Source organism: Dasypus novemcinctus, chromosome 18 (genome assembly GCF_030445035.2).
Source record: "Dasypus novemcinctus isolate mDasNov1 chromosome 18, mDasNov1.1.hap2, whole genome shotgun sequence".
NCBI classification, from domain to species: domain Eukaryota; kingdom Metazoa; phylum Chordata; class Mammalia; order Cingulata; family Dasypodidae; genus Dasypus; species Dasypus novemcinctus.
Genome location: NC_080690.1, coordinates 15819283 through 15844526, shown reverse-complemented (window position 1 = coordinate 15844526; position 25244 = coordinate 15819283). Strand labels below are relative to the sequence as shown.

The following is a 25244-nucleotide window of genomic DNA, read 5'->3' as shown; positions in this document are numbered from 1 at the left end:
ATCTCTTATCCTGCCCACATTGGGTTTGTTTGTTGGCTTAACAAAAAATAGTTGAAAGCACTTTATAAAAAATTATAAAGCCCTCTATAAATTTAAGAAATTAAAGTGAAAATAGAGTTCACCAAAGCCTATATAAAGCTGGTAAATGTTATTTCTTAAAAGAAGGCAGCATAGGGAAGTGGCTATGGCTCAATCAGTTGGGCTCCCGTCTACCACATTGGAGGCCCTGGGTTTGCATCCTAGGGCCTCCTTGTGAAGGCAAGCTCACACACACACTGCAGAGAGCCGACTCCACAAGGTGACGCAACATAAAAGGGAGATAAAAAAAAACACAGAAGAGCACATAGGGAATGAACAGAGAGCAGACAGTAAGCAAGCCGCAAGGGGGGAGGAGAAATTAAATAAATACAGACACAGAAGGATGCACAGCGAATGGACCAGAGAGCAGTCAGCATGCAAAAAGCCACAAGGGGGGGGGGGTTAAAAAAAAAAAGGCATAGTATAGTGGAAATTGCTTGGGCAGGGAAATGACATATCCCTGGGTTCAAATCTCCACTGACCACTGACCAACTATGTGACCATAGGCAAATTCTGTTACCTCCCAGAATCTCAGTTTCCTCATTTGTGAAAGAGTTGTGAGATTTGAATGAGGTAATATAAAGCACCAGATACAAGAGAGGCAGGCACAGTAGTTAATTGTGTTAATCATTTAAAATAGCATGTAGCAGTCACTTTGTTAAGTATTTAAAAAAGGAAGAGCTAGCTCAAATCTTCCCCAACCCCAAATTCTCCCTTGGAGAAAGGAGGGAAGCCGTGGGTCCTGCATCCCTAGGGGGTACTAGCATAGAGAAGGATGCTTTACTGCAGTGGCAAAGGACTCAGTGCCCAAGTGTTGGTGTTAAGTGTTGGTTTTATGGCTGGGCGAACTAAGGAGAAGGCAGGAACCAGGACACAAGGGAGAAAGGGGCTGGTAGCTAACAAGGCGGTCCTGAAAGAGGCTGGCAGAAGCAGTCAGGTGGGAGTTTACAGAAGTAGAGACCCCAAATGGCACCTTGGAAGAGGTTAGACATATACCCCACAAAGGCCTTACCATGGAATGAGAGGGATATCCACAAAGTATTTATAGCATGGTGTCTGCCATGTTGTATGTGTTCAATAAGCTTCATCTTTATTTTTTGTTTTGTTTTTCATCTTTTTTTTTTTTTTAATTTTTAAAAAATATTTATTTCTACTCCCTCCTTCCATTGTCTGTTCTCTGTGTCCATTCACTGTGTATTGTTCTGTGTCTGCTTTTATTCTCATTAGGCAGTTCTGGGAACCAATCCTGGGACCTTCAGCTCCCTGGACTGCTGCACCTCCTATTATCTCTTCTCTGTGTCTCTTTTTGTTGTGTCATCTTGCTGCGCCAGCTCTCCGCGTGGGCCAGCATTCCTGCGCGGGCCAGCACTCTGTGTGGGCCAGCTTGCCTTCACCATGAGGCCATGAGTATTGAACTCTGGACCTCCTATATGGTAGACAGGAGCCCAATTGTGTGAGCCACATCCACTTCCCTCATCATTGTTCTTAAGTTATGGTACCTAAGTGTATTCCTGACTTCATCCTATCATTCCTTACTCCTCTTTTACTATTTGATTTCTTCTTTTTTTTTTTTTAATGGTTCCAGGGTCGGGGAACAAGCGTGGGATCTCGTATGTAGGGAGCCAGCACTCAACCACTGAGCCACAGTGGCTCCCCTGAGTTGGCCCCTTCGTTTGTTTGCTTGTTGTTTATTTGCCCTTAGGAGACACCAGGGACCAAACCCAGGACCTCCCATGTGTGTAGCAGGCACTCAACTGCTTGAGCTACATCCACTCCCGTTTACAGTTGGATTTCAAAGTAGAGTTTTGGGAAATGTTAGAGAATGAGAATTGAGAGGTAGAATTAGCCAAATGAAAGAAAAGGGGCTATCAAAGAACTGAGTAAACAATTCCCAGAAATCCCATCTCTCTTACATTTGCATTTCACATATCTTCTTTTTCAACCACATCCATAACCCTGTGAGGTAGGAAGCTCACGTGGTATGATGTCCATTTTACAGAAGAGGTTAAAAGGCCAGCTAAAGTTAGTAAGTATTGGAGCTGCCATTAGAACTGAAGTCTTCTGCCTGCTAGCTCAGTGCCTTTCCAGGTGGAAACAGTCAACACTGCTGCTCCTGCTGCAGCCAAAACAGCTCAAACTTTCTATGGAAGCTATAAAAAAGGTGGGTAGCTCCTGGTAACCCACAACATTGTGAGCTTCAAGCATTTTCCCTCTGTGGAATTCTCTAGACCTAAGGTGATAGTGCAGTGATTAGGAACAGGCACTGTAGAGCAAAAATTTCTGGATTTGAATTCATGACTTAATGCTCTGTGGCTCTGGGTAAGTTATTAACTTCTCCGTGCTTCAGTTTCCTTTTCTTTACAATAAGGATACTAGTAATACCTACTTCATAGGATAAGTACTTTAATAAATGTAAAATGCTTAGACCAGAGCCTGGCACATACTTAGTGCTTAAATTATAGCTATGGTCATGATGAACTCCCTTTTTCGGCCAGACAAAAAATTTTTTTATTTTAAGATTTATATATTTATCTCCGCCCATTGTCTGCTCTCTGTGTCCATTTGCTGTGTGTTCTGTGTCTGCTTCTATTCTTGTCAGTGGCCCGGGAATCTGTGTCTCTCTTTGTTGCATCATCTTGCTGCGTCAGCTCTGTGTGTGTGCGGCGCCACTCCTGGGCAGGCTGGACTTTCTTTCAGGCTGGGTGGCTCTCCTTATGGGGTGCACTCCTTGCACATGGGGCTCCCCTACACAGGGGACACCCTTGCGTGGCATGGCACTCCTTGTGCACCTCAGCACTGTGCGTGGGCCAGCTTCACACAGGTCAAGGAGGTCCTGGGTTTGAACCGCGAACCTCCCATGTGGTAGGCGGATGCTCTATTTGTTGAGCTAAGTCCACTTCCCCAGACAAAAATATTTAACAAGCAGAAACTCTAACTGTAAATGTGTCTCCTTAGTGTCTACTGTGTGCCAGGCTCTGGGCTAAGCACTTTGTGCATTATCTCATACAACTCTCACAACCACCATGGGAGGAGGAATTTGTGTTCTTACTTTGTAGATAAGGAAGTTGAAGCTCAGAAACTTTAAAAATCAGTAGTCCAAGGTCTCGCAGTTAATACATGGCTGAGCCAATACTATCTGATTCTAAAATAGGGAAATTTTCTGGTGTTCGTGTTTCTTATTCGTATCTGCCAACACTGGTACCCCTATAATATAAAAGGACACAGAAGCCAAGTAGCTAGGGTAGAATCCAGATTTTCTGAAATCCATGCGAGGCTCTTGCCTATGATAGGTCATGAACTGCTCCAGAGAAGTCTGGACTAAGAGAAATGGCTAGTCGCATATTGGCCTCCTCTCTGCTCCTCTTCACACTCCCATGTCCCAGACACACTCAGTCTTCTCAAAGCTGGGTATTCTCCCCTAGAGTGACTGCACCAAGCTTTTCAGCCAGGGCATTGGAGGGGAGCAGGCCCAAGCCAAGTTTGACAGCTGCCTTTCCGACTTGGCTGCCGTATCCAACAAATTCCGAGATCTCTTACAGGTAAGCCCCAGGTTCTACAGTTAACCGAACCCTGTGTTGCTCTAAAAAAAAAAATTGTTATTGGCTTCTCCTGAGCTCCATTGTGTACAAGGAAATGGAGAGGAGGGGTGAGGAGTAGCATGAAAGCAACTAAAGTTGTGCAAGTCCCTTGACATTAGAGGCACCTTTGGTTTTTCAGCCATTCTCGCCCTCTGGCACATTGACAAGCCAGTGTTCAGGTCGTCTGATACTTCCATTTGGCCCTACAATGCTAAGAGCCCCCAGAAAGATGCTAAGAGGAAATGGAACCACATGTGGCTTTAGTTACAGGTGCTGCCTGCCAGCACTCAGAAATCTCTTCTTTTGATAGTTTACCAGACCACTTTCAGGACCTCAACTCCCTCTTGGACCTGAATCTGCACAGATCTGGAAAGAGAGGTTGTTCCTGGCCTCTTGTTTTAGTATTCTCTGTTTTGCTTCAGACCTATGCCCCAAAGCAGAAAAGCTCTGGAGCTGGAAGAATGCCCTAGCAGTCAAGGGATAAATGGAGGAGGAAGGGCTGGGGCTTGGGCCTTCTGTGTCTGATGTCTCTGCCTTATCGTTATGCAGGAAGGGCTGGCAGAGCTAAACAGCACAGCAGTCAAGCCGCAGGTGCAGCCTTGGATCAACACCTTTCTCTCTGTCTCCCACAACATTGAGGAGGTCAGTGTGACCAGAGGCAGCTATCAAGCCCAGTATTACTCCTCACCCCCCTAGGCCCAGCTAGAGGACACTGGAACCATCTAAACAGTCTAGACCTTACCATGCTTCCCAGACTCACTTCCCTCAGCCTTGGAAGACAGTGTTTTTCCCCGGGAAAGTTTGTTCCTGCAGTTGGAAAGGCTCAGAAAGAGGCATCTAGAAGAGCAGGTATAGCTCAGTGGTTGAGTGCCTGCTTCCCACAGACGGGGTCCCAGGTTCAATCCCCAGTACCCCTCCTTAAAAAAAAAAAGGCATCTAAAGGGAGTTTACCTTGACCTGACTAATCCCTTTTTATTGAGGTCTGTTTGCCCACTTGTCATATACTTAAGACTTGGGAGGTTTTTTGTTGTTTTTCCCTACGCCTAGTGATTTCATTTCTAGGACATGAGCTGCAAGAGGGAATAAAATGCTAGGAGCCTCACCATATTATGTGAGACACTGGTACAGCCCAAGGCTGTGGTTGCTGGTTGGAAATATGATGCAGAAGCAGCAGCAGTTTCTGCCAGCCTGGGTGTTCCAGCTGGTTTTAAACAGAAGCTACAGGAGAGAAAAGACGTCTTAGATTGTTTTCTTAGAGGGCGGGGTGAATGGTGCTTCCTGGAGAGAGGCCCTGGGTGACCCTCCTTGCTCCCTGACCATAGGAAGACTTCAATGACTATGAGGCCAATGACCCTTGGGTACAACAGTTCATCCTTAACCTGGAGCAGCAAATGGCAGAGTTCAAGGTGAGCAGGGCTCTAGGGACCAGCTTATGGAATCACCCACCTCTGCCCAAACCAGCAGCCTGCAGCGTCTTACCACACTCTGGCTGCAAACTCTGAAAGTCCTTCCAAGCCCCGTCTGCAGAAACAATCCCCTGTGGCCTCATGTAACTGTCCCACCCCCTGAAGACTTCACTGTGGAGGCAGAAGAATGACACAGGACTCCCACTGATGTCTAGCCTCTGTGTGCAGGCTGGCCTGTCCCCAGTCATCTATGACAGCTTGACCAGCCTCATGACCAGCCTTGTTGCAGTCGAATTGGAGAAAGTGGTGCTGAAATCTACCTTCAACCGGGTGAGGTCAAGGGAATACAGGTCCGCAGCTCTGTTTTTCCTTCTCTGCCACCTCAGGACTTGCCTCCCCTCTATCTGTTCACCCCATGCCCTGCCTAGCTAGGCCCAGTTCTGCCCTGGCTTCTGAGACATTGAAGCAAACTGGAGCCACTGGCCACCACCTGAGGCCTAGCTCTGAGAGAGATTGGGAGGAAAGGGGCACAGTTCTGCTTGGCCAGAGGGCCAGGCCTTGACAAGCCTCATGGGCACATGTTCTTTTGCAGCTGGGCGGTCTTCAGTTTGACAAGGAGCTGAGGTCACTCATTGCCTACCTTACCACCGTGACCACCTGGACCATCCGAGACAAGTTTGCCCGGCTCTCCCAGATGGCCACAATCCTCAATCTAGAACGGGTAGGTGGGGACAGGCTTCATGGGGCAGCCTTGCCCTAGCAAGGAAAGTGTGATTAGGAAGAGAGGCAGAGACAAAGCCTTCTCCTTCCTGAGTATCCCTGCTCTGCCTGTCCTCAGGACAGTACTTCCTTGCTTGTGTTCCTCTCCACAGGTGACCGAGATCCTGGACTACTGGGGTGCCAACTCTGGCCCTTTGACATGGCGCCTCACCCCTGCCGAAGTGCGCCAGGTGCTGGCTTTACGCATCGACTTCCGCAGTGAAGACATCAAGCGGCTGCGTCTGTAGCTGCAGGGTGAGCCCAAATGGGCCAGCACACGTCAGGGTGTCTTATGTAGGTGCCCACTGCCAAGGGGCTGAGCGAGGCTGGCTGCCTGGGGGAGCTCAGACCACTCCATGGTTGGCAACAGGACAACAAGGCCTGGACTCACACCATTCTTCTGCCCTCCGACCTAGCCGGCTGGTGCTTTAGAGCAGCCTCTCCCCCACCAGGGGATGTGGGTGCCCCTGGGCTACTAATTAGGTGGGACACCTAAGGCAGGCAGCATGAGGACCAGGCTAGCTTTCTGAATGGATGAATATTCTCCTACCCTCAGACCCTGCAGCAAACAAGGTGCTGTCCTGCTGGCCATTCTAACGGACTTGGGTGCATCTGGAGATTAGGAAATTAGGTTTGACTTTGAGAAGAGGCTATGATACTTTTGGTCACCCTAAATAAAGACACTACTTTGAGTGATGCTAATGTGCTGTTTCCAGAGAGCTGGATGTACAGGGCAAGACAGGTCTATCAGTTGTACTAAAGTGGAAAGGCAAAGCCTACAACCTTAGCCGCCTCCTACCTCAGAGCAATGTAGCTTCCTCCTGGGAATCCACACAATAGCAGGAGCCCACATCCCATCCAGGTCTCCCCCTCTCTTGAGCCCAAAGCACCAAAAGCATGATTTTCCCAGGAACAGTTTCTCACAGTCTTAAGGGAAAGTGGGAATTGCTCCCAGCAAGAACAGAGAAGAGCTTTATAAGGACAACCTGAAAGGGCATAGTGAATTGATTCCAAGATGTCTCAGTCCTGAGAACCCATTGCCCACAGTGCTGGGTCACTGGCATAGTCCACAGTGTCACTGGTGAAGGCCTGGGGTGGCAGTGACTTGCTGCAGGACTGCACTGGCTCATTGTCACAGACATGAGGATGGGTCCATACCCTCTCCCATCAGAAGTGAAAACTGAAGCCTCAACAGCTGCTACGCCCTACCCAACCCCTCGGCTAGGAGCAGAGAATAAGAGAAAGCAGTTACATGGAACTATTGGGTGGAAAGGAAGGAGGTAAGGCCCAGAGTTAGAATAAGAAGCATCTGGAATTAGATGCTGGAGCAGAGCAAGAGTAGCTGAGGACAGATCATTGAGGCTTTAGGCAAAGGCATGCCAGGTCCTGGGCCTTCTCCATGACTGGGTGCCTGTTACTGCTATAGACTTTGAAAAGAGCTGGGTCTGCAAAGTATTGGCAAAGCCCTTAGGCAGCTCCCCAGTCTCTGTCAGTGGCCACCAATACTCCCTCCCTCCAACGTTCTCTCTTCAGAAAAGCCAAAGAATTCTGTGGCTATGTTGAGACCTAGGGAGCCATAACCAAGGAGTTAGGATCCTGAACTCTAAGGAAAGCCACAAGAAATGCTTACCAAGGCCCCCCAGCCATCTACTCAGGGCTCAAGTAGAGAGTAAGAAGGCCAAGGCCCAAGCTGAACCATGGTATTTGCAAAGGCCACATGACACACTGAGCTTAGAATCTTCCTATGTCCAGAAGGGATAGAGGCCAAGCCCAGGCCACCATCAGCTAGGAGTCACAGTCCTGTTTCCAAGCACTGTCTCTGCTTCACCAGGCTCCAGAAAGGGCTGGGACCCAGTTGACATTTGCTTCCTTTGGGAACACCAAGAGGCGGGTGGGGAGTAGCAGGCTGAGAGCTCCTACGGGGAGAGGGCGGGAGGGATGCTACAGCTCCAGGTTTCCTCTTGCAGGCAATGATGAGCCTCATGGGAGGGGGCATCAGGTTGAGACCTCTCTCCCCAGCAGCTGCAGACTCAGGCCCTGAGTGTCCACTTCTACCAGATGGACGCTGTAGTTCCCAAGACCCTGGGAGCCAAGGACAAGAGGTGTTTAGAGAACTCTGGAAAAATCTCAGATTTTCTGGAAGTTGAAACAAGGCTGCAGAAGTCACCCCTGGTTAGCTATCTCCATACCCATGCTCCAACACCACCACATACCTCAGTCTTGGCCAGTACAGCCTCCAGGGCCACCTTTTGCTGTGGCTCCTTAGTCAGCAGATAGAGAAAGCCCCCACCGCCTGCCCCTGCCAGGCTCTGACCATGCACGTGAGGGGCCAGCACATCCATCATACGCCGCACAGCCAGGGGCTCACATCCTGGAGCCATGCGCTTCTTCTGCTCCCAGTACAAGGTCAGGCACTGGCCCAGCAGAGGCAGGCTTCCTACGAGGGGGCAGAAGGGGTGGAGATGTGCCTGGCCCAGGACATTCACTCAGCCCCACCTATAGACTGAATGAAGTACCAAGAAGCACTGCTTAACCAGTGTCACAGTTAAGAAACAGCTCCAGGGCTAGAAAACAGAAGTGATAAAGCCTGCCTCACAGGGTTGTATTGAAGATGAATGTGCAGAAAGTATCTGGCATGGTGCCCAGCACAGAGCATTCAGTGAACTGTGTAGCCACACCCTTGGAACCCTGCTCAGCTCTGACTTCCCTGGAACTCGAGGGCTATGCCTCATCCCCATGTGCCTCCTAGTGGGCAGAACTGGAGGGCCTTTCCCATGATGCAAGTTTTGGCTTAAGATATGGCTCCCACCTAGATCTCAGACCCTGGAGAGGAGAGATAGGGCTTCTGTTCCTAGGCCTAGTCAGGAGTTCCTGTCCAATGGCCTGATATCTGGGGCCTGTGCCAAGCCTGCAAAGGCCCCTGTCCACCCAGACCCACAAGCAACCACACACTCCTACTGCCCTGGATTCCAGGAAGCACCTCACCTTGGCGGAAGGCTTCGGCACACTCTTCAGTTTGTCGCACCAGGCTGTGAGCATTTTGCACCACGGCAGGCAGCCGGGCATACCAGCTCCGCAGCACATCCTGCAGACAGTGGGGCAGGAGAGGTGGAATGAGGATCTGGGCCCCCTGAGCCGTCTGCCTCCCTCCCTCATTCTGGGGCTGTGGCTCACCTGCAGCAGATTCCGTGCCAGGCGGGTCTTGCCCGTGTACACCAGGAGCAAGTGGTCATTGAGCCTCTGGACAAAGCCCTCAGGCACAGTGATCTTTTCCACCTCCACCTTCAGGGGCAGCTGAGCCCGGGAGCGTCCCACCTTGATGCCAGGCATTAGGCCACCCACTTGGTCCTGCCAGCCACCTCCTGCAAGCCCCAAGGCCCTGTCACTGTTGCGTTCTAATGGGCCCTACTTCACTCTCACAGCCCAGGTTTCTAGCCCTGCACCCATGGCTGGGACCAGCAGAGCAAGGCAGCTTCTCCCAACTCCAGATGGGGCAGGTGAGCTGTGCAGCTCCTCTCCCCAGCCGTAGGAGCAGGACAATCCCAGGGTTTTCACTCTGAAGATAAACTTGGAATTCATAAGGCCTGAGTTTTGTTGCTGATCTAATATGTAATTGGATTGGGGTAAACCACATAAAGGATAAAGATTTCACACTAACCTCTCCCCTTCCTAGAGGAGGTGTATAGTACTTCCCTGCAGCCTAACAGTCTCCATGCACCCCATATTTTTATGATAGTGACTGTGTCAGATATATGCTTTCTAGTATTTCTTACCTAACTTGACAGAGCTTGTTTATATCTTACTTCACTAATGAAAGATATGGATCACTTTCCTTTGCAGCTTTCTAAAATTTACAAAACCTGAGATGGTTCTGGGATAGGCCTTCAACATCTGGGGAAGGGCCTGCAAGATTTAAAGTATAAAATGTAAAGGGCAGGAGGCATCTGGAACTTCTCAGCTAAAAAATGGCAGTGGAATAGGACCTGAAATGTTAACTCCTTACATGTGCCCCTCGTCTTCAGAGCACTTGACATACTCATTTGTGTGGTTATTGATTACCTCCAATAGACCATAGGACTTTTGAGGAAAAGGACCCTGTTTTGGCTAATTTTATCCCCAGTGCCCCATACAGAATGTATAATAAATCCAAATGAAGGATTTGAATGGTATACCTGAAAACTGACAACATCTCCCTATCTGCCTCTTTTGCTGATGACTCTGTATTATGGGATGTGAGTCATCTCAGTGAGAGGAGGAGCCTGGGTTGCAAAGTGAATGCAGAAGATATAATCAGGCATCTCTTTGTCTCTGGAGAAGTTTCCTGCTCAGTCAGGCTGGAGGCAAGGCCTGTAGTAAACAGAACTCCCCAGGATCTGGACCCAGGGAGACTCTGGCTGCTCTACATGGAACATCCATTCCAAGGGGCCACAGTGGCAAGGAGAGAGAAGCTTGGTGCCAGTAACATTTTGGTATGATCACAGCCATGTGCTGGCCCTCACTGCCCCGCCAAGAGGCTGGGGAGGTGGTGGGGTGGGGTGGGGCAGGGGTGGTTGTCACACATGATCACAGCCCAGGGAAGGGGCATCTGGCCAGAAAAGCAGGTTGATGGTCCTGTCCCCTTCTCCAAGCCCAGCTCTGCCCAGCCCCACCCCAGGAGGCGGTCCTGAAAGGACGCTGAGCCATGAAGAAAAGCACCTGGTGCAAACTGGGGCCTGATAAACATCAGAATCGAGCACTAAGTAGGTGGTCATAAAGCACCAGCTCCTTTGAAGCAGAAACATTTCAAGTTGACCACCACCAGAGCGGATCAGAATCAGTGCTCAGTGATAAGAGAGCCATGATCATTTTAAGGGCAGCTATGTGGCTACTTGTAGATCGATCATTCACAAATCCAGGGGAGCCCCGGAGGCCCCTGGCCAAATGCCAATGACCTCCCTCGCGGTCTGGGGCAGACATACCTGTGGTGAGCACCTGCTCCAGGTGCAGCACTGCATGGATCAGGGCCTCGGTGCCCACCACCCGGCCTGCGGCCCGCTGCAAGGCGGCCAGGGCAGCGCCCGCCAGGATGCTGCTGGTGCCTGCAGGGCACAGAGGAGAGCGCTGGGCATGAAATGGCACTGCCCAGTCCAGGCCTGCCCTACTCCCTCTCCACTGCACAGAGGCTGGTGAGGGGACCACAGGTGAGGCTGGAGGCAGGGATGGAGCTGCTGGGCAGTAGGGCAGCGGTGGGAAGGGCCTGCTCACCGAGACCAGAGCCGTGGGGCAGTTCAGACCAGGTGTGCAACTCAAAGCCACCCCCGAAGGTGCGTAGCAGCTGCTCACTCAGCGGGAGCTCGGAGCGGACGTGCACGATCCCCGCACAGATGAAGGCTGCCTTCAGCAGGGCCCCTGCACCAGCAATGGGGTTTGGTGTCTGCAGGCAGAGCAGACATCCCCTACCCTGGCTATTCCCCAGCCCAGTGCGGGGCTCTGGTGTTTTGTCTGGTGGGACAAAAGCCCAGCAGCCACGCAGGGCCCATCCCCAGTCCACAAAAGGGCCTCTGGGCTCCAGGGCACAGGGAGTTTCCCAAAATGGGCAGAGGTGCTGTCTCTACCTTCCTGTGCCTGCACTTGCTGAGGCAGGGTGACTCCCGCCCCTTCTCTTTACTTCAGGGCCCCTTGACCAGACTAGATACCCCAGGACCAGGCCACAGTAGCCTGCCGTCCTCTGTGGATAGGCTCGAGGCTCTGTCCCCATCCTCCAGCTGGCTGCCCTTGCCATCCCTACCTGCAAGTGCCAGTGTGCCCTTACCGGGGGCATGGGGCTGGCAGTAATCCCGCAGGTCATTGAGGCACCGGCACACTATCTTCACAGCCATCTCATCCTGCTGAGACCCCACCGCCAGCCACAGCTCGGGCTCGGGGATACGGCGTGCCCTGGCTCCAATGGGCCGGCGGCCATCGACCCGCACGGCCAGGCCCAGCACCGCCCCACCGAGCTCATAGGCGAGGGGTGGCGTGTCACTCCAGCCACCTGTGGCAGGTCAGCAAGACTAAACTGATTACGGGAGCTGCTAGGGTGGCTCTGGGGTGGCTCCCTTATCCCCACCTCCCGCTCACCGGAGAAATCCACACGGGCTGGACACTCAGCCACCACCCACTGCCCAGGTGCCGGCAGCTCTACCCGCTCCGTGGAGACAAAGTGCTGCGCTGACATCACAGCCTGGCGGATCAGGATCTGCCCAGCTCCCTCATAGTGGCGGGCAGCACGCACCAGCAAGGCTGGCCTGCCAAGAGGTGGGGAGAGATGGCGGAATGGAACCCCAACCTGGGGTGGATTGCCCTGGATTTGGGTGACCTGAGGGAGTTCCCACCTCTCTAGGGACTGCGACCTACAAGGATGGCCCAGGGCTTCTCACCCACCTGCTCAGCCACTTGTCCCGCTCCCGGGCAAGCGCCTCCACGCCTCTCGGCAGGTCCCCAGCCTCCAGGTATGAGAAGGGCCGCATCCACTCGGGGTTGGCAGCTGGCCCGCTCCGTAGGCCCCCGCAGCCCTCGGCCATGCAGCCCAGCACATCCGCCACACAGGACAGTGCCCGTGCCGCCACGCCAGGGTCTTCCGCGCCAGCTGCAACTGAAGGCCCAGGAGTGAGGGGTGAGAGTGGCCCTCGGCCCCCGAGAAGGCAGCTACTGAAAAGCGTCCCCCAACTCCTTGCTGTGGCCTGCGGTGCTTTCTTGCCTGTGAAGACACTCCCCGCTCCAGTTGGCAAAATCCCCCACCTGCCAGCCCCAGCCCAAATGTGCCCCTTCACCCCCTACCCAGTTTGCTCACAGAGCTTAGGTGCTCAGGCTCAGGGGTCAAACCAGCTCCTGTGGCTCCCGAGCACCCTCAGAGGGGCAGCCCAGAGGGCAGCCAGGGCAGGTGGCCCTGGGTCTGGCCGCCAGCACGAATGCCCGGCACTCACCGTGGTCCAGCATGGCCAGCAGGGGCCCCGCGCAGCCCTCGTGGACGGCAGCCAGGATCAGTGGGCGCAGGCTGAGGTCCTGCCGGGCCTCCAGCACGTGCTGCGCCTTACGCAGGGCCTGGCGGAAGAACAGGTCCCGGCGGGCGGCCAGCGTGGCAGCCCGGTCCACGCACAGCTGCAGCTGCTCCCAGGACAGACGCCAAGCGGCTCGCCAGGCGCGCAGGGCCTCGCCCCCATCCTCCTGGGGGTCCAGCATCCACAGGAGGTCTCGGAGCCCCGGGGCCCTCGAGGGGTGGAGCACGGGAAAGAGGCGGGCGCTGGGAAGGCTGCGCTCTGCCACGGGCACGTCTGGGTCCCACAGGTCCCAGTCTCTGATGTGAGGAGAGGTGGGTGAGGGGGTGGGGGACAAAGGCTCCTGCCGCCTCAGTGCTCCCTGACCTGTCGGAGGGAGCCTTTGTCTGGGGCCACGGACAGGACACCCCCCCCACCCCCACAGGTGGCACAAGTGGGGCAATTCAGGTAGGACAGGCCGAGCTGCCTTGACTCCTTTTCCAGGCAACAACAAAAACCCCAAGGCCTCAGCAGAGCCAGAGATGTGGCGTGGCCCAGGAGGAGGGTGCTGGGTAAGTCCAGGTCACCCCGAAACCACCCAGGCCTAGTGAGTCCGTAAGGGGGCAGGTGCTGCTCTGGGTCAGGGAGGGGATAAGCCTGGACGAAGCAGCCACTGCGGTCTAGGCCTGCAGAGGCCTTCGGAGCTCACCGAACGCCTGTCTTCTGGAAGAACTCACACCAGGGCATGTTGAGATACGTGCCCGTCCCCTGTCTCTGGGGGAAGAGGAAGAAGCAGTCAGGGCTGCAGGGGTCTTAAGGACTTAGGGATACTAAGGCCAGGGGGCCAGGAGCTGCTCGAGTGAGCGCCAGGGGAGAGACTCGAACTAGCACGCAAGCAATTTCTAAAGCATGACCCCAAGCCCTCGGGCCTTTACACTTCTGCCCGCAAGCCTGGGACTTGGGAACAGACTCCTGTGTTCCAGACCCGATCTACCAGAAACTGGCTGTGTGGCCCAAGGCAGGTCACCTCCCCTCTCTGAACCTCAATCTCCAAGACGTAAAATGGGGAGATAAGTCCCCACTGGGCCACCCTGGAGAGCAAGAGAAGGGAGGGAGCGGCCTGCCGAGACTCTAGTTCATGCCCCCTCGCAGCTCATCCCTCCGGCTGGCGCTCAGGGAGCGCTGGAGTGTCCTCTAACCCCCGGCAATGGAGTGCAAGCTGGACAAGGCCCCCCAGGGCCCCTGAAAGCTGAAGCTGGGGATGGCGGATGTAGAGCAGGCGCCTACTTCCCAGCTGTCCAGACGTCCAAAGAGGGTGAAGGCCCGGCCCGGGGAGCCGCGCAGCCACACATGGTGCTCCCGCAGGACCAGGTCACGCAGCTCCAAGCCGTGCAGCGCCTCGGCCTGGGTCGTGTCCAGGCCGCTCAGGAAGCAGCCGGCACCGATGTGAACGGGGCCCTGGCGGGGAGAGGGCAGGCGTCTGGGTGGGTGGCGCAGCCCCAGGTATCCCCCCCCACCCCGACCCCTGCCCTCCCCCCATCCGCACTCAGGCCTCACCCGCAGGTGGCAGTGCTGCAGGACGCTCCCAGGACCCAGCTGGACGGGGCCCTCCAGCAGGCAGCTGACCACGGAGCTCGCGGCCCCCAGGAGCCGTGGCTCCTGCACAGCCAGGGAAGAAGGCGTGAGCACCCTAACTCCTCCCACCCCGGGCGCCTGGGCCCTGCTGCGCCCAGGCCTCTGTCCCACCCCCAGCCTCGTCCATGCCGCCACACTGTCCTCCAGAGCAAGCCTGACCTCAGGGGATGGAGGCTGACAGCTCCAGTAACCTGCCCCGCCTGTCCAGCGACCTCCTTCCCCTGCCAAGGCCACCTCAGAGCTCTCCCTGCCCAGCGGCTCCAGGACACAGACCGGCCACCTGCACCCATCACTTCAACTGTGCCTGTCTCCCCAAGGAGACCCCAGGGAAAGGGTGGGACCAGGTCTCTGTTAGTGTCTCCAGGAAGCAGATTTGCATTTAGAATCCTGAGTTGGCCACTTACAGGCTCTGTGGCTTTAGGCAGGTTACGTGACCTCTCTGAGCCTCTAGTACCTCGTCTGTAAAATGGGGATAATTACGATACCTACACTCACATAATCTCTTCTGAGCACGGGCAATTCCCTCCCTTTCTTGAAGCGCCCCCTCCCCACCTCAGGTACCCAGGAGGCACCTCTGAGGGTGAGGCAGGGCTCACCTCCACCTGGGAGTGCACAATCTGGGACGTGGGGGCCTCAGGGAGCGTGAGGCTGCGCAGGAACTGGCTGGCCGAGGAGGTCATGTAGGTGTAGCTGCCATCGGGGACAAAGGCTGCAAAGACAGAGCACTAATCCAACGCCTCGCAAGCACCGAGCCCACCCCCTGCCTGCGGGGGCTCTGGTGTCAGGCCAGGGCAGAGCAGACGTGCTATAAGGAGAAGCTGAGACCCAGAGAGGTTCAGCAACTTGCCCAAAGTCACACAGCTAGGAAGTGGAAAGACTGGGACTGGAGCCAGGAACAAGACCAAAGGAACAGGCACGAGAGCTCCCTCTTGGGGAGTGTTCTGGGCTGCGCCAGGGTAATTGTCCAGGCTGTGGCTACACAACCTGATGCAGGAGCCCAGGGGCCAGGAGGGGGCAGCCTCTTTTTGGGGGTCCTCGCTCCCACAGGCCCCCACCCCAGAAGCCGAGGGGCAGTACCCACCCAAGGTGAGGGGCTGGTCTCGGAGCTCCCTCCACAGCTCGGCCCGGGCGCCCTGCAGCTGACCCACCTCGCCTGTATCGCCTCGCCCCATCTCCGGGGGCCGCCCTGCCAGGAAGTCCTCCCGGCTCACATTCCGAGCCATGCAGAGCACGATGTCAAAAAACAGAGATAGCTGGGGCACGGGAAGGAAGCACAGACACGGGGGGGAGGGGGTGGAGCTGGGGGGGGGCAGTCCCATCCCCAGAGGCACCGACCCAGGGGAAGCCTGAGGCCCCGCAGCCAGGTGGCAGGTGGCAGGGCAAGGGCGGGGGGGCGCTGTCCCCCAGGCCGGGGCTCCCCAGCCCCACCGCAGTCACCTGGACAGGCCGAGCTCCCGAGTCCAAGCCCATGTAGGTGCAGGCGTCCAGGGGCGGGCTCACGTGGGTGGCCAGGAGGCGCTCGGCCGTCTCCACAGAGAAGAACACGATCCCGGAGACCTGGAGGGGCCCCCCCCAGAGTCAGGTCAGGGGAACCAGGGGCCAGGCCTGGCCACGAGCCAGGGAGGGTAGCTGTAGATGGGCCAAGTGAGGCCACGCGCCACACCAGGCAGGGAGGGACTCGCCTTCTGAGCCACTCCAACACCCAGACCCCACACGACTGGGGGCCGCGCCCACCAGGGGACACCCCTCCGTTTTCAGACATGCCCCCAAGCCCACTTCTCCACCTTCCCATGGCCCAGTCCCACACACCTCCCGCCATTCCTATCCTTTCCTTTGTTCTGGAGCATTTCCTGGAGCCTGGTTCTAGAATTCTCTCAACGGCATTCCCTAATCTTGCTCAGATTCTGACGCTAAGCTTTCTGGTTCAGAACAACCCCCTGAATCCTAAGTCCAGCTCCCAGATTCTGGCTCCAGCTGGCCTCGAATGCCAGTTCTACACCTTCCTCAGGTTCTGGTTCTAACCTGCCCCAGAATTCTTTTGCAAGGAGAGGGGCTCTGCCCTGGGCAAGACAACCCCTCCCTCTCCCCCACTAAGGTCCCCAAAGATCCCTGACCCCAGGCTGGGCAGCCGTACCAGGGGCACCCGCCCATCTGGCCTGGCACACCGTTGAATCTCTGCCTCAGTGCCCCGGTAGTAAATGTCCAGAACGAAACCCTGTGTTGGGGGAGAAAACAGTTAGGGAAGGGAGCAAGAGAGAGTCACGAAGGCAGACCCGGCCACAGGAGTCAGCAGGCGTTCTCCAAGTGAGAACTTAGGGCACCCGTCCGACAGGTACCAGCGTATTCCCCCAGGGTGCTCGCGCCCCCAGGGTGCCACTCCACGAGGGTGGGGGCAGCCTCTAAATTCCTCCACAGCCCCTGAGCCTGAGCACAGTCCCGCAGGCAAGTGCAGTCAGCCTTTGCCAAGAGCTGTGGCCAGTGTGAAGACCGTTCCAGAAAACCAGGGTGGGAGGCTGTGGCCCCACCTCTGCCCCGGGGGTACTACCTGGGGGTCGCTGAGGTAGACTCCGTGACGCCGAGCGTAGGCCATGCTCCCCGGAAGGCCAATCACTCTGGCTCCCCGGAACCCTTGCCAGCTGATCCCTGTGAGGTGGAGCGGTCAAGAGGCTCCCTGCGGGAAGCAGACTTGGCCCAGTGGTTAGGGTGTCTGTCTACCACATGGGAGGTCCGCGGTTCAAACCCCGGGCCTCCTTGACCTGTGTGGAGCTGATGCGCGCAAGGAGTGCCTCCCTACATAGGGGTGTCCCCCCGCATAGGGGAGCCCCACGCGCAAGGAGTGCTCCCCGTAAGGAGAGGCGCCCAGCGCGAAAGAAAGTGCAGCCTGCCCAGGAATGGCGCCGCACACACGGAGAGCTGACACAACAAGATGACACACCAAAACACAGATTCCGGTGCCGTTGACAACAACAGAAGGGGACAAAGAACATGCAACAAACAGACACAGAGAACAGACAACTGGGGCGGGGGGGAGAAGGGGAAATAAATAAATAAATAAATCATTAAAAAAAGAATTAAAAAAAAAAAAAGAGGCTCCCTGGGGCCCCCATCCAAGGTAGGGGCTCCCAGGAAAGAGGCAAGAGCTCAGGGCTGGGGCATCCGGCACCTCTAAAAGGGAAATCCGCGGGCCTCCCTCTGGGAGGACAACCCCTCCCCTGCCCAACGTTCTGCCCATGGGGCAGAAGCTACGGGGCAGACTGAGGCCAGCAGGGGAAGCCCTCCCTCCTGCTCCCGCCTTCTCCCCTGCCGCCGAGGAGCCGGCCTAGAGACAGGCAGGGGAGGAAAGCGGAGCGAGGGGCGGCGGGCCCAGGCTCACCTGGGTTTGGAGGAACAGAGAGCAGCATGTCGGTGCTGCAGACCCACACGCCTGGCGGGGAGCCCGGGCCCAGCTGAGGAGAGAGAAGGCCGTGGAGGCCTGGCCCGGCCCGGCCCGGCCCGTCCTCCGCTCCCTCACAGCCCAGTTCTGCGTGGCCCAGCAGCCGTCTTGTCCAGGGGACTCCGTCGCCCCCCAAGACCCGGGGTGCCAGTGCCCTCCCACCCACCCGGGACCGCCCCCCGCTCCAGCGTGGCCAAGCTGAACGCACCCTGGGCACCAACCACAGCCGTTCTCCCCGGGGCCCTGCCTGAGCAGCACAGCCCACAGCTGCAGGCGCAGCGGGAGAGACGACGAGGCCCCTGGGCCGCCCAGGCTCACCCGGCGCGTCATGGCGTCCAGCAGGCAGTCCAGGTTACAGACCACGGCCTCCGCGGGGGCCTGGGGGCGCTCCACGGGGAGGCAGGTGAAGGCCCGGCCGCAGTCATCGAAGGGGAAGTCCCGGCCCTGGGGTGGGAGCAGGGGCTGGTGAGGAGGGCCCCGGGACCCCGCCGCGGCCGTGCCAGGGCGGAAAGCCACTGAGCCGGGGGACTTGCTTCCTGCAGGGCTGTTTGGTGCTCTCTCCTATCATCTGTCAAATTGTGTAAGCATTGAAAAAGCCAGAAAAGCAAGCTGCGCAGAAAGAAGACCCCGCGGAGGCGATGACCACCACTCTCTTTTGAGGTTTATCCTGTCGGACTTTTAGTCATCTATTCTTTTTTTTTTTTTAAGATTTATTTATTTATTTACTTCCCCCTTCCCCTCCTCCCACCCTGCTGTTTTTGCTGTCTGTGTTGTCTTCTCATTTTACAGAGGCTTCTCTCCATATTATTTCTTTCACCTGCAGGTGGATCCATAAAATGTCCATTAAAATAACTGAGAATTCTATACAAACATCTACAGCTGGCGTTTTTCACTTAATTCAAACTGCATTCACTGAGCCCTTAGAATGAACAGGGTCTGTGGAAAGCACTTACGTGGATCATGTCAGCACATCCATGTGAAGGAGGAACTACTGCCACCCCCATTTTACAGATGAGGAAACTGAGGTCTAAAAAGGGCCAAGTGACTTGCCCAAGGTCAATGCATCAGGCTAAACGGACTTTTTTGTGGCTTATCTTCAATTATTTTTGGACATTTAGATCAATTCTTCTTTGGACTCTCCTGGCTTTGCACGCACACAGCTAGAACACCCTCCAGTCCTCTGCAGCCCTGGGAAGTGACAGTTCTGGCTTCCTGCATGGCCCCCGCCCCCAACTCTGCTTACCATGTGCAGGATGAGGATCCGGGCTGAGTGCAAGACATCAGATGTCACCACCTGTCAGGGGCAGGGGAGCCTGGTCAACAGGGCTCGGGCGGAGGACCCACCCCCAGAGGATGGCACCCTTGTGCAGGGAGGCGGGGCCAGCAGCGCTGGGCTACATCCCTGCTCTGCGGCTTGAGGGGAGGCTGCAGGCAGGAACAGGGGGCTGGCCAGGTGACTGGGTGATACAGTGGTCCCCTCCCCTGCTGCTGCCACCGCGCCACAGATTGTGTCCACGCCTGAGACCACTTTCACTCCCTGTGCCATGCGGGCAAGGTGACAAGGGAAGCATGGGCCATGGGCCATAGCAACGCTGACTCACGTGCCCAAAGGGGCAGCCGCTGCTCGCTTCCAGCAAATGGTCCCCATGGGGAAATGACAGCCAGGGTAGAAGCTCTTTAACCTTTTCAAGAAGAGCCAAAAAGCCTGACTCTGAGACCCCGACTCAGACTTTCTAAAAACACTACAGGAGCTGGCCCTGCCTTCCGACCTCATCGGGATGACGAGGAAGAGACGAATCTGCCCTCTTTGCAGAGAGGAAAATGGCAGCGGCCCAGGGCAATGCAGCAGGGGGCTCAGGGGACCTCAGGAGCCCTCTGCTCTAACCCCTGGTCCCTGCGCTGACGGGACAGGCGTGGGCCCGAGGGGCGTGCCTCACCAGCACTCACCGTGAAGCCTGCCCGGGCGCTCAGGTGCTCGGCGGCCACCAGCAGGGCGTTGAGAGTGGCCCCTCCGCTGCCCACGTGGGCCTCCGGGTCCTCCACGGTCAGCAGCAGTGTCCCGGCAGGGATCTGCTCCCGCTTCTGCCGCACCTCCAGTTCTGTGGCCAGAACACGGGCTGGGACCTGCCTCCAGCACCCCCACCTGGCCCGAAGCGCCGGGAGCGAGTGCACCAAGAGTCGCTGCTGTACTTTCTTTGACTCATCACCTTTTCAGGTAGTGGCTCGTTACACCTTAACCAACTCCGTGAGGTAAGTACGACTATCCCCATTTCACAGATGAGAAAACTGAGGCTCAGTGAAGTGCCATGACCTGTGTGAGGCCACACGGCAAGGAGGCAGTGGCATCTGGGTTTGAACCCAGGTCCACCTGGCGCCTGGAGCTGTAAGTGTATAGCAGAGGAGGGGCTAGGGTTCTGTCTTAGGGGCGAGGGGGAAGGCGGAGTCACCTACCCTTCTGGAAGACCTGGACACAGTCCTTGTACTGACACGTCAGGATGATGACCGTCCAGTCAACCCCCTTGGGCTGCTCCATTCTGGCCAGAGGTGAGCGGCTGAGAAGAGATGTGAGTACATCTGAGTTTACCGTACAGTAAAATGGACTCGTCTTTGGTGTACAGTTGTATGAATGTTCACACACGTGTCGCCTCTTGGCCACCACTACTCTCCACCAAAGGGGCCATTCCCTCCCAGGGGCTCCAGGCCAGAGTGGGCCCCCGCCTGTCAGCCAGCTTCCTCCAGGGCACCCTGAGCAAGGGAGGGAAAGTGAGGCCAAAGCTATTGCCGCACCCCCACACCCCCAACAGGGTGGCCCCAGTCCCACCAGATGGGAAATCAATCTGACTCCAGAGCCCCTGGCCTCCTCAGGAGGGCCCCAGCTCCTGGCCCGGGAAGCAGACCATTCCCCGTCTCTTCTTTCCAGCCCCCGAAGCTCAGTACAGGGAGGGACCATGCACGCAAGCTTCGCGCCGTCAGAGCTGTGCCCTGAGCACACATCCAGCAGTCAGCCCACGCCAGGCAAAAGCCAGCAGGAAATCGGAACCTCAGGAATAGTTCCTTCGTAAGCCAGACTCTGGTGCCAGCAGGCCTATGGTTAAGGCTGACGTGACACCACCAATTAGCAACGCTCACACGCCCACCAGCTTTCAGGAAAGGCCTCTGTCAGAAACAGATTTCCCTCTTCCCTACTCAGACCAGAAGGGAAATCCAGAGGGGAAATCTGAGCTAGCGTCTCCTGGCCCTACTTGGACACAAGCATGGCCTTCCTCGTCCAGCTGGCCTTCCTTGTGAAGGGGGAGGGGAAGGAGCCCAGCTCAGCCAGCAACTCACTTGACCCTAGGCGCCAGAACCTTCTCAGGGCTCCTGCTGCAGGGAGTGTGATTGACAGGCGGCCCCAGCTGCTCCGCTGGCTCAGACCCACCACCTTGTCCACGCTGCAGCCACCTCCCCGGAGCTGCTCCCAGCAGGTGACGGAGCACAGCAGGGAGGCTGAGGCAGAGCCAGTCCCTGAGATTCAGGACTCCTCTGACAAGCGACTCGGGCTGTCTGAGGAGTGTGCAGCCGGAGATGCCCTGCCCATCCCTCCTCCCCCTCCTCCTCCCTTCCTTCACCGGGGTTGGACCTGCAGCCCTTGCACGGCTCACCCTGCCGCCTCCAGTTTCTTCCCCTTTCTGTTCCCCACATAAATGTCTTGCCCATCCAATCCCATCATGGTGCCTGCTTCTCTGAGGACCCAAACTAATGCAGGGAGTATAACACCACCTGCTGTCCGGACCTCCAAAGGGAGAGTCACCATAATAACCTCTAACCTAAGGTCGGGGAAGCACTGTCTTTATCCTTAAAGAACAACTTATATATGAAATTCCTAGAACAAGCAAATTCCTAGAGACAGAAAGTAGATTACAGGCTACCACGGTTTGGGGTGGGGTGGGGAGAATTGGGAGTTATTGTTTAAAGGGTATAGAGTTTCTGAGAGTGGTAAAAAAATTTTGGTAATGGATGGTGGTGATGGTAGCACAATATTGTGAGTGTAATTAATGTCAGTAAATTGTACACATGAAAGTGGTTAAAAATAGGAAATACTGTGTGGTATATTAAAAAAAAGATTGGGGAGCAGATACAGTTGAGCTCCTGCTTCCCATGTTTGAGGTCCCAGGTTCGATCTCTGGAACCACCTAAAAACAAGCAAAAAAACCCACAAAACTACCTCTCACTGGGGAGCAGATGCAGCGCAGTGGTTGAGCACCTGCTTTCCATCCATGTACGAGGTACTGGGTTTGATCCCCCGGAACCTCCTTAAAAAACAGGAGGCACAGAATAATTAAGTAAGTTGCTCAGGCTCACACAGGTAGCAAAGGGAGACCCAAATTTGAACCTGAACATGTTCTTTCCCCCGAGTCCACGCTCCTAACCACAACCTGAGCTTATTTCATAGGATTGACATAAGGATAAAAAGGGGAAATAGACGTAAGTGCTCAGTACACAGTCACTACTATGATAAAGCCTGAAGAAATACAGGGTGACAAGAAGATGGAGATGCTATTAATGATAACAGCCACCAGAACTGAGCTCACCCTCTAAGGGCTATTAGTTGTGATGCTCTATTTTTCATTCTTACAACCTCTCTTCATAAATATTATTCTACTTTACAGAGGTAGAAACCAAGGCTCAGGGCAGTTATATAATTTGCCCAAGACCAATCAGTCAGTAGATGCTGCAGTCACAGCTGGGACCTGGGGCATTCAGATTCTTATCCAGGGGAGGATGGGCAGTGATGACATCCAGTTCCACCCAAAGGAGCTGAAAGAGCACCAGGAGAGAAGCCACAAGGAGAGCTGAATGGCCCAGAAGGTCTAAACCCAGTCTCAGCCTCAGCATCATTACTGAGAGACATGGGCAGGTGATAGGCTATGACGGGAAAGCAAATGGCAGTCCTACCTGAACAGCACCCTACTAGAGGCAGAAGCGTGACCAGTTCAGGGCTGGGAATCAGCTCCCAGGGCTCTGGCTCTGACCCTGACTCTTCCTGTGTGATCTTAGGCAGGCTGCTTAACCTCTCAGAGTCTCGGTTTCCTGATCCGAAAATCAGGGCCAAAGATACTAACCTCCAAGGACTTTATTGGCATTAAATACTATTTTAAATATGTGGCACACAGCAGAGGCTCATATATGGTAGTTCTCTCCAGCAGAGAAAGGAGCAGGAAAGTTTAACCTGGCCCAGAAGCAGCTGGGAGCAAAGGCTCTGAAATATTCTGAGTCAAAGATGCCCCTGAAGAAGGAAAAATCAGGGAAGGAGTAGAACCAAGAATGGCTGAGGGATATCCTGGCCAGAAGAGCAAAGAAGTACTCAATTATAACACGGAAGGTGGAACGATACTCTTAACTAACACTTAGGGAGTGCTTTTTTCAGGGGCCATGCCAAAGGCATTGCACATCTATCAGTTCATATAACCCTACCGACAGCCGTAGAAGTTGCGTTTTATTACAGCTAAGGAAACTGTCACTTAGAGAGATGAAACAGCCTGCCCAAGGTCATAAACAAGCAGGCCAGGAGTGTCTAAGTCCAAGCTCCTGCTCTTAATCATACAGCAGAAACAAGACATCTGCCCTGTGATACCTGCCCTTTCTACAAATATCTTGGAAAAGAGCACAGGCTTCTAATTTGTCCAATATTCTGCTCACTTTCAAAAGAAGTCCCATCCGCGGAGGGCCAGTTGAAATCTTTTTAAATGTCCTCAGCCACATGCTGTGCAAATGCGGGATGGGGTGCGGGGAGCCAAGGACAGCATAAAGTTAACACGGCTTCATCACATAGGCTTTTTAAAGAGGTGGGGCAGGGATTTTGCACATTTTAGAGTTTAGAGGGAAAAACAGGTTAATGGAGAGGCTTGAAAAACAAGCAGGAAGGAGATGATTGGGATTAAAATAATGTAGATTACACAAGCAGCATGTTACTGAGATGTATAGATAATGTTGAGCCCCGATAGGGCAAACCACGGCGGGAAACGCAGCCTCGAAGCAAGACTGGGGCAGAGGCGGGACCCAGAGCCCCAAGGACTTCAGGTAAGGCGCCGGGACTGTACCCCTCCCCCCTGTCCCGAGCGTCCCAGGGTCCAGCTCAAAGGGATGCGGGACCGGCAGTCGCCTCCTGGCAGCAGGTAGGTGCCCGGGACGTCACAGAGTTCCCGGGAGGGAACATGAGCCGAGGAGCCGAGGGGATGTGGGGTGCGGGGACCCGCCCGGCGCGCCATACCTGACTGCACCGTGCTCGGCGGGCGGGCTCTTAAACGCGCGGCGTGCGTGCCTTCGCGGCGCACCCTGGGAAATGTAGTTTCGTCCCTAGCCAGCCCCGGCTCACCGGCTCGGGACAGAAGACCGGATCCAAGCTGTCCCGTGCAAGGGATGTGGTCAGGACAACGCTTTCCTAAAAGGCGATGAGTCTTCAGATTGGGAAGGGAGCGGCTGGGCGAGGGCCGTGCCGCTGACCACCAAAACTACAACTCCCAGAGGCCCCAACGCATCTTAGAGACCTTCGTTTTTCTGAGCGTCGAGGATACGGTGTTTTATTTTGAAGTCTTTTGTTTACCCCACCTCTGGCGGGAGTCCGCTGCCTCAACTTCTCCCAAGAGAAAATCCATTTCCGGGGGGTAAAAAAAAAATTTTTTTTCACAGATCTTGCCCGATCACGAGCGGCTACCATCGCCAAAGTTGACAGTGCTTGTCGCTGGTTTCATCACGTGGGTCTTTCCGCAAGAAACTTTCCAACTCTCAAGTGGGAAGATTTGCGGCGCTTTTGGAAAGTTTGTGAATGGCAGCGTTGTTTGTAATAATGGACAATTGGAAACACCCTGAATGTCTCTCTCTCTGGGAGATTGGAAAAATGAACTAGGCACATCCATGTAGTGGAACACTATGCAGAAGTTAGAAATGAACGAGGTAGACCTATATGTGCAACAGGGAATGACAGTCAAGACATTTTGTTAAGGGGAAAGAAGCAAGCTGTAGGACAGCATGAACAGGAAGCCACTGATATTAAAAAAAAATTTTTTTTAAGTATATGTATGTATAGTGTGCACATGCACAAGAAAAAAGACTGGAAGGGAGAGCTTCTGAGGCAGAGGCTGCTAGGGATGCAGATGGGCCAGGAGAACATGAGTTTTACGTATCTGGATTTTTCTTGCAAGAAAGTACTCCCCAAATTTAGTGTCAATTAGGAGCCTGGGAGGCCCTAATTGGTCAGTCTTTTTTTTTTTTTTTAAGATTTATTTATTTTATTTTATCCCCTTCCCCCTCCCCCCACTTGTCTGTTCTCTGTGTCTATTTGCTGCGTGTTCTTCTTTGTCCACTTCTGTTGTCAGGGGCA

At 55.0% G+C, this 25244-nt stretch overlaps 2 protein-coding genes across 3 annotated transcripts in view; one reads left to right on the top strand and one right to left on the bottom strand.

Annotated features, from left to right (window-relative positions):
* COG4 (component of oligomeric golgi complex 4) overlaps window positions 1-6523 on the top strand; it is a 32078-nt gene extending 25555 nt beyond the window's left edge. Inside the window, exons 14-19 of the mRNA XM_058279747.2 lie at window positions 3501-3617; window positions 4206-4298; window positions 4979-5062; window positions 5291-5392; window positions 5655-5783; window positions 5935-6523. Coding sequence (XP_058135730.1) covers window positions 3501-3617; window positions 4206-4298; window positions 4979-5062; window positions 5291-5392; window positions 5655-5783; window positions 5935-6069 — 660 coding nt within the window. The 3' untranslated portion in view covers window positions 6070-6523. The remainder of the gene's footprint in view (window positions 1-3500; window positions 3618-4205; window positions 4299-4978; window positions 5063-5290; window positions 5393-5654; window positions 5784-5934) is intronic.
* On the bottom strand, window positions 1633-24371 carry FCSK (fucose kinase). Of its 2 annotated transcripts, XM_058279744.2 has the most exons (24): window positions 24135-24371; window positions 20336-20436; window positions 19832-19983; window positions 19128-19178; window positions 18203-18328; window positions 17825-17897; window positions 16997-17094; window positions 16586-16666; window positions 15889-16008; window positions 15533-15704; window positions 15048-15160; window positions 14374-14475; window positions 14104-14274; window positions 13526-13590; window positions 12766-13136; window positions 12224-12434; window positions 11921-12087; window positions 11613-11834; window positions 11066-11209; window positions 10780-10899; window positions 8996-9183; window positions 8807-8906; window positions 8035-8258; window positions 1633-7903 (listed from the first exon to the last, which is right to left on the bottom strand). In XM_058279744.2, exons 2-24 carry the CDS (start codon window positions 20415-20417, stop codon window positions 7817-7819), a joined length of 3240 nt encoding a protein of 1079 aa, XP_058135727.1. In that variant the 5' UTR covers window positions 20418-20436; window positions 24135-24371; the 3' UTR covers window positions 1633-7816. The 2 variants fall into 2 exon arrangements, with proteins under 2 accessions (XP_058135727.1, XP_071065187.1); XM_071209086.1 differs by lacking the exons at window positions 17825-17897; window positions 24135-24371.
* Window positions 24372-25244: the final 873 nt, after the last annotated feature.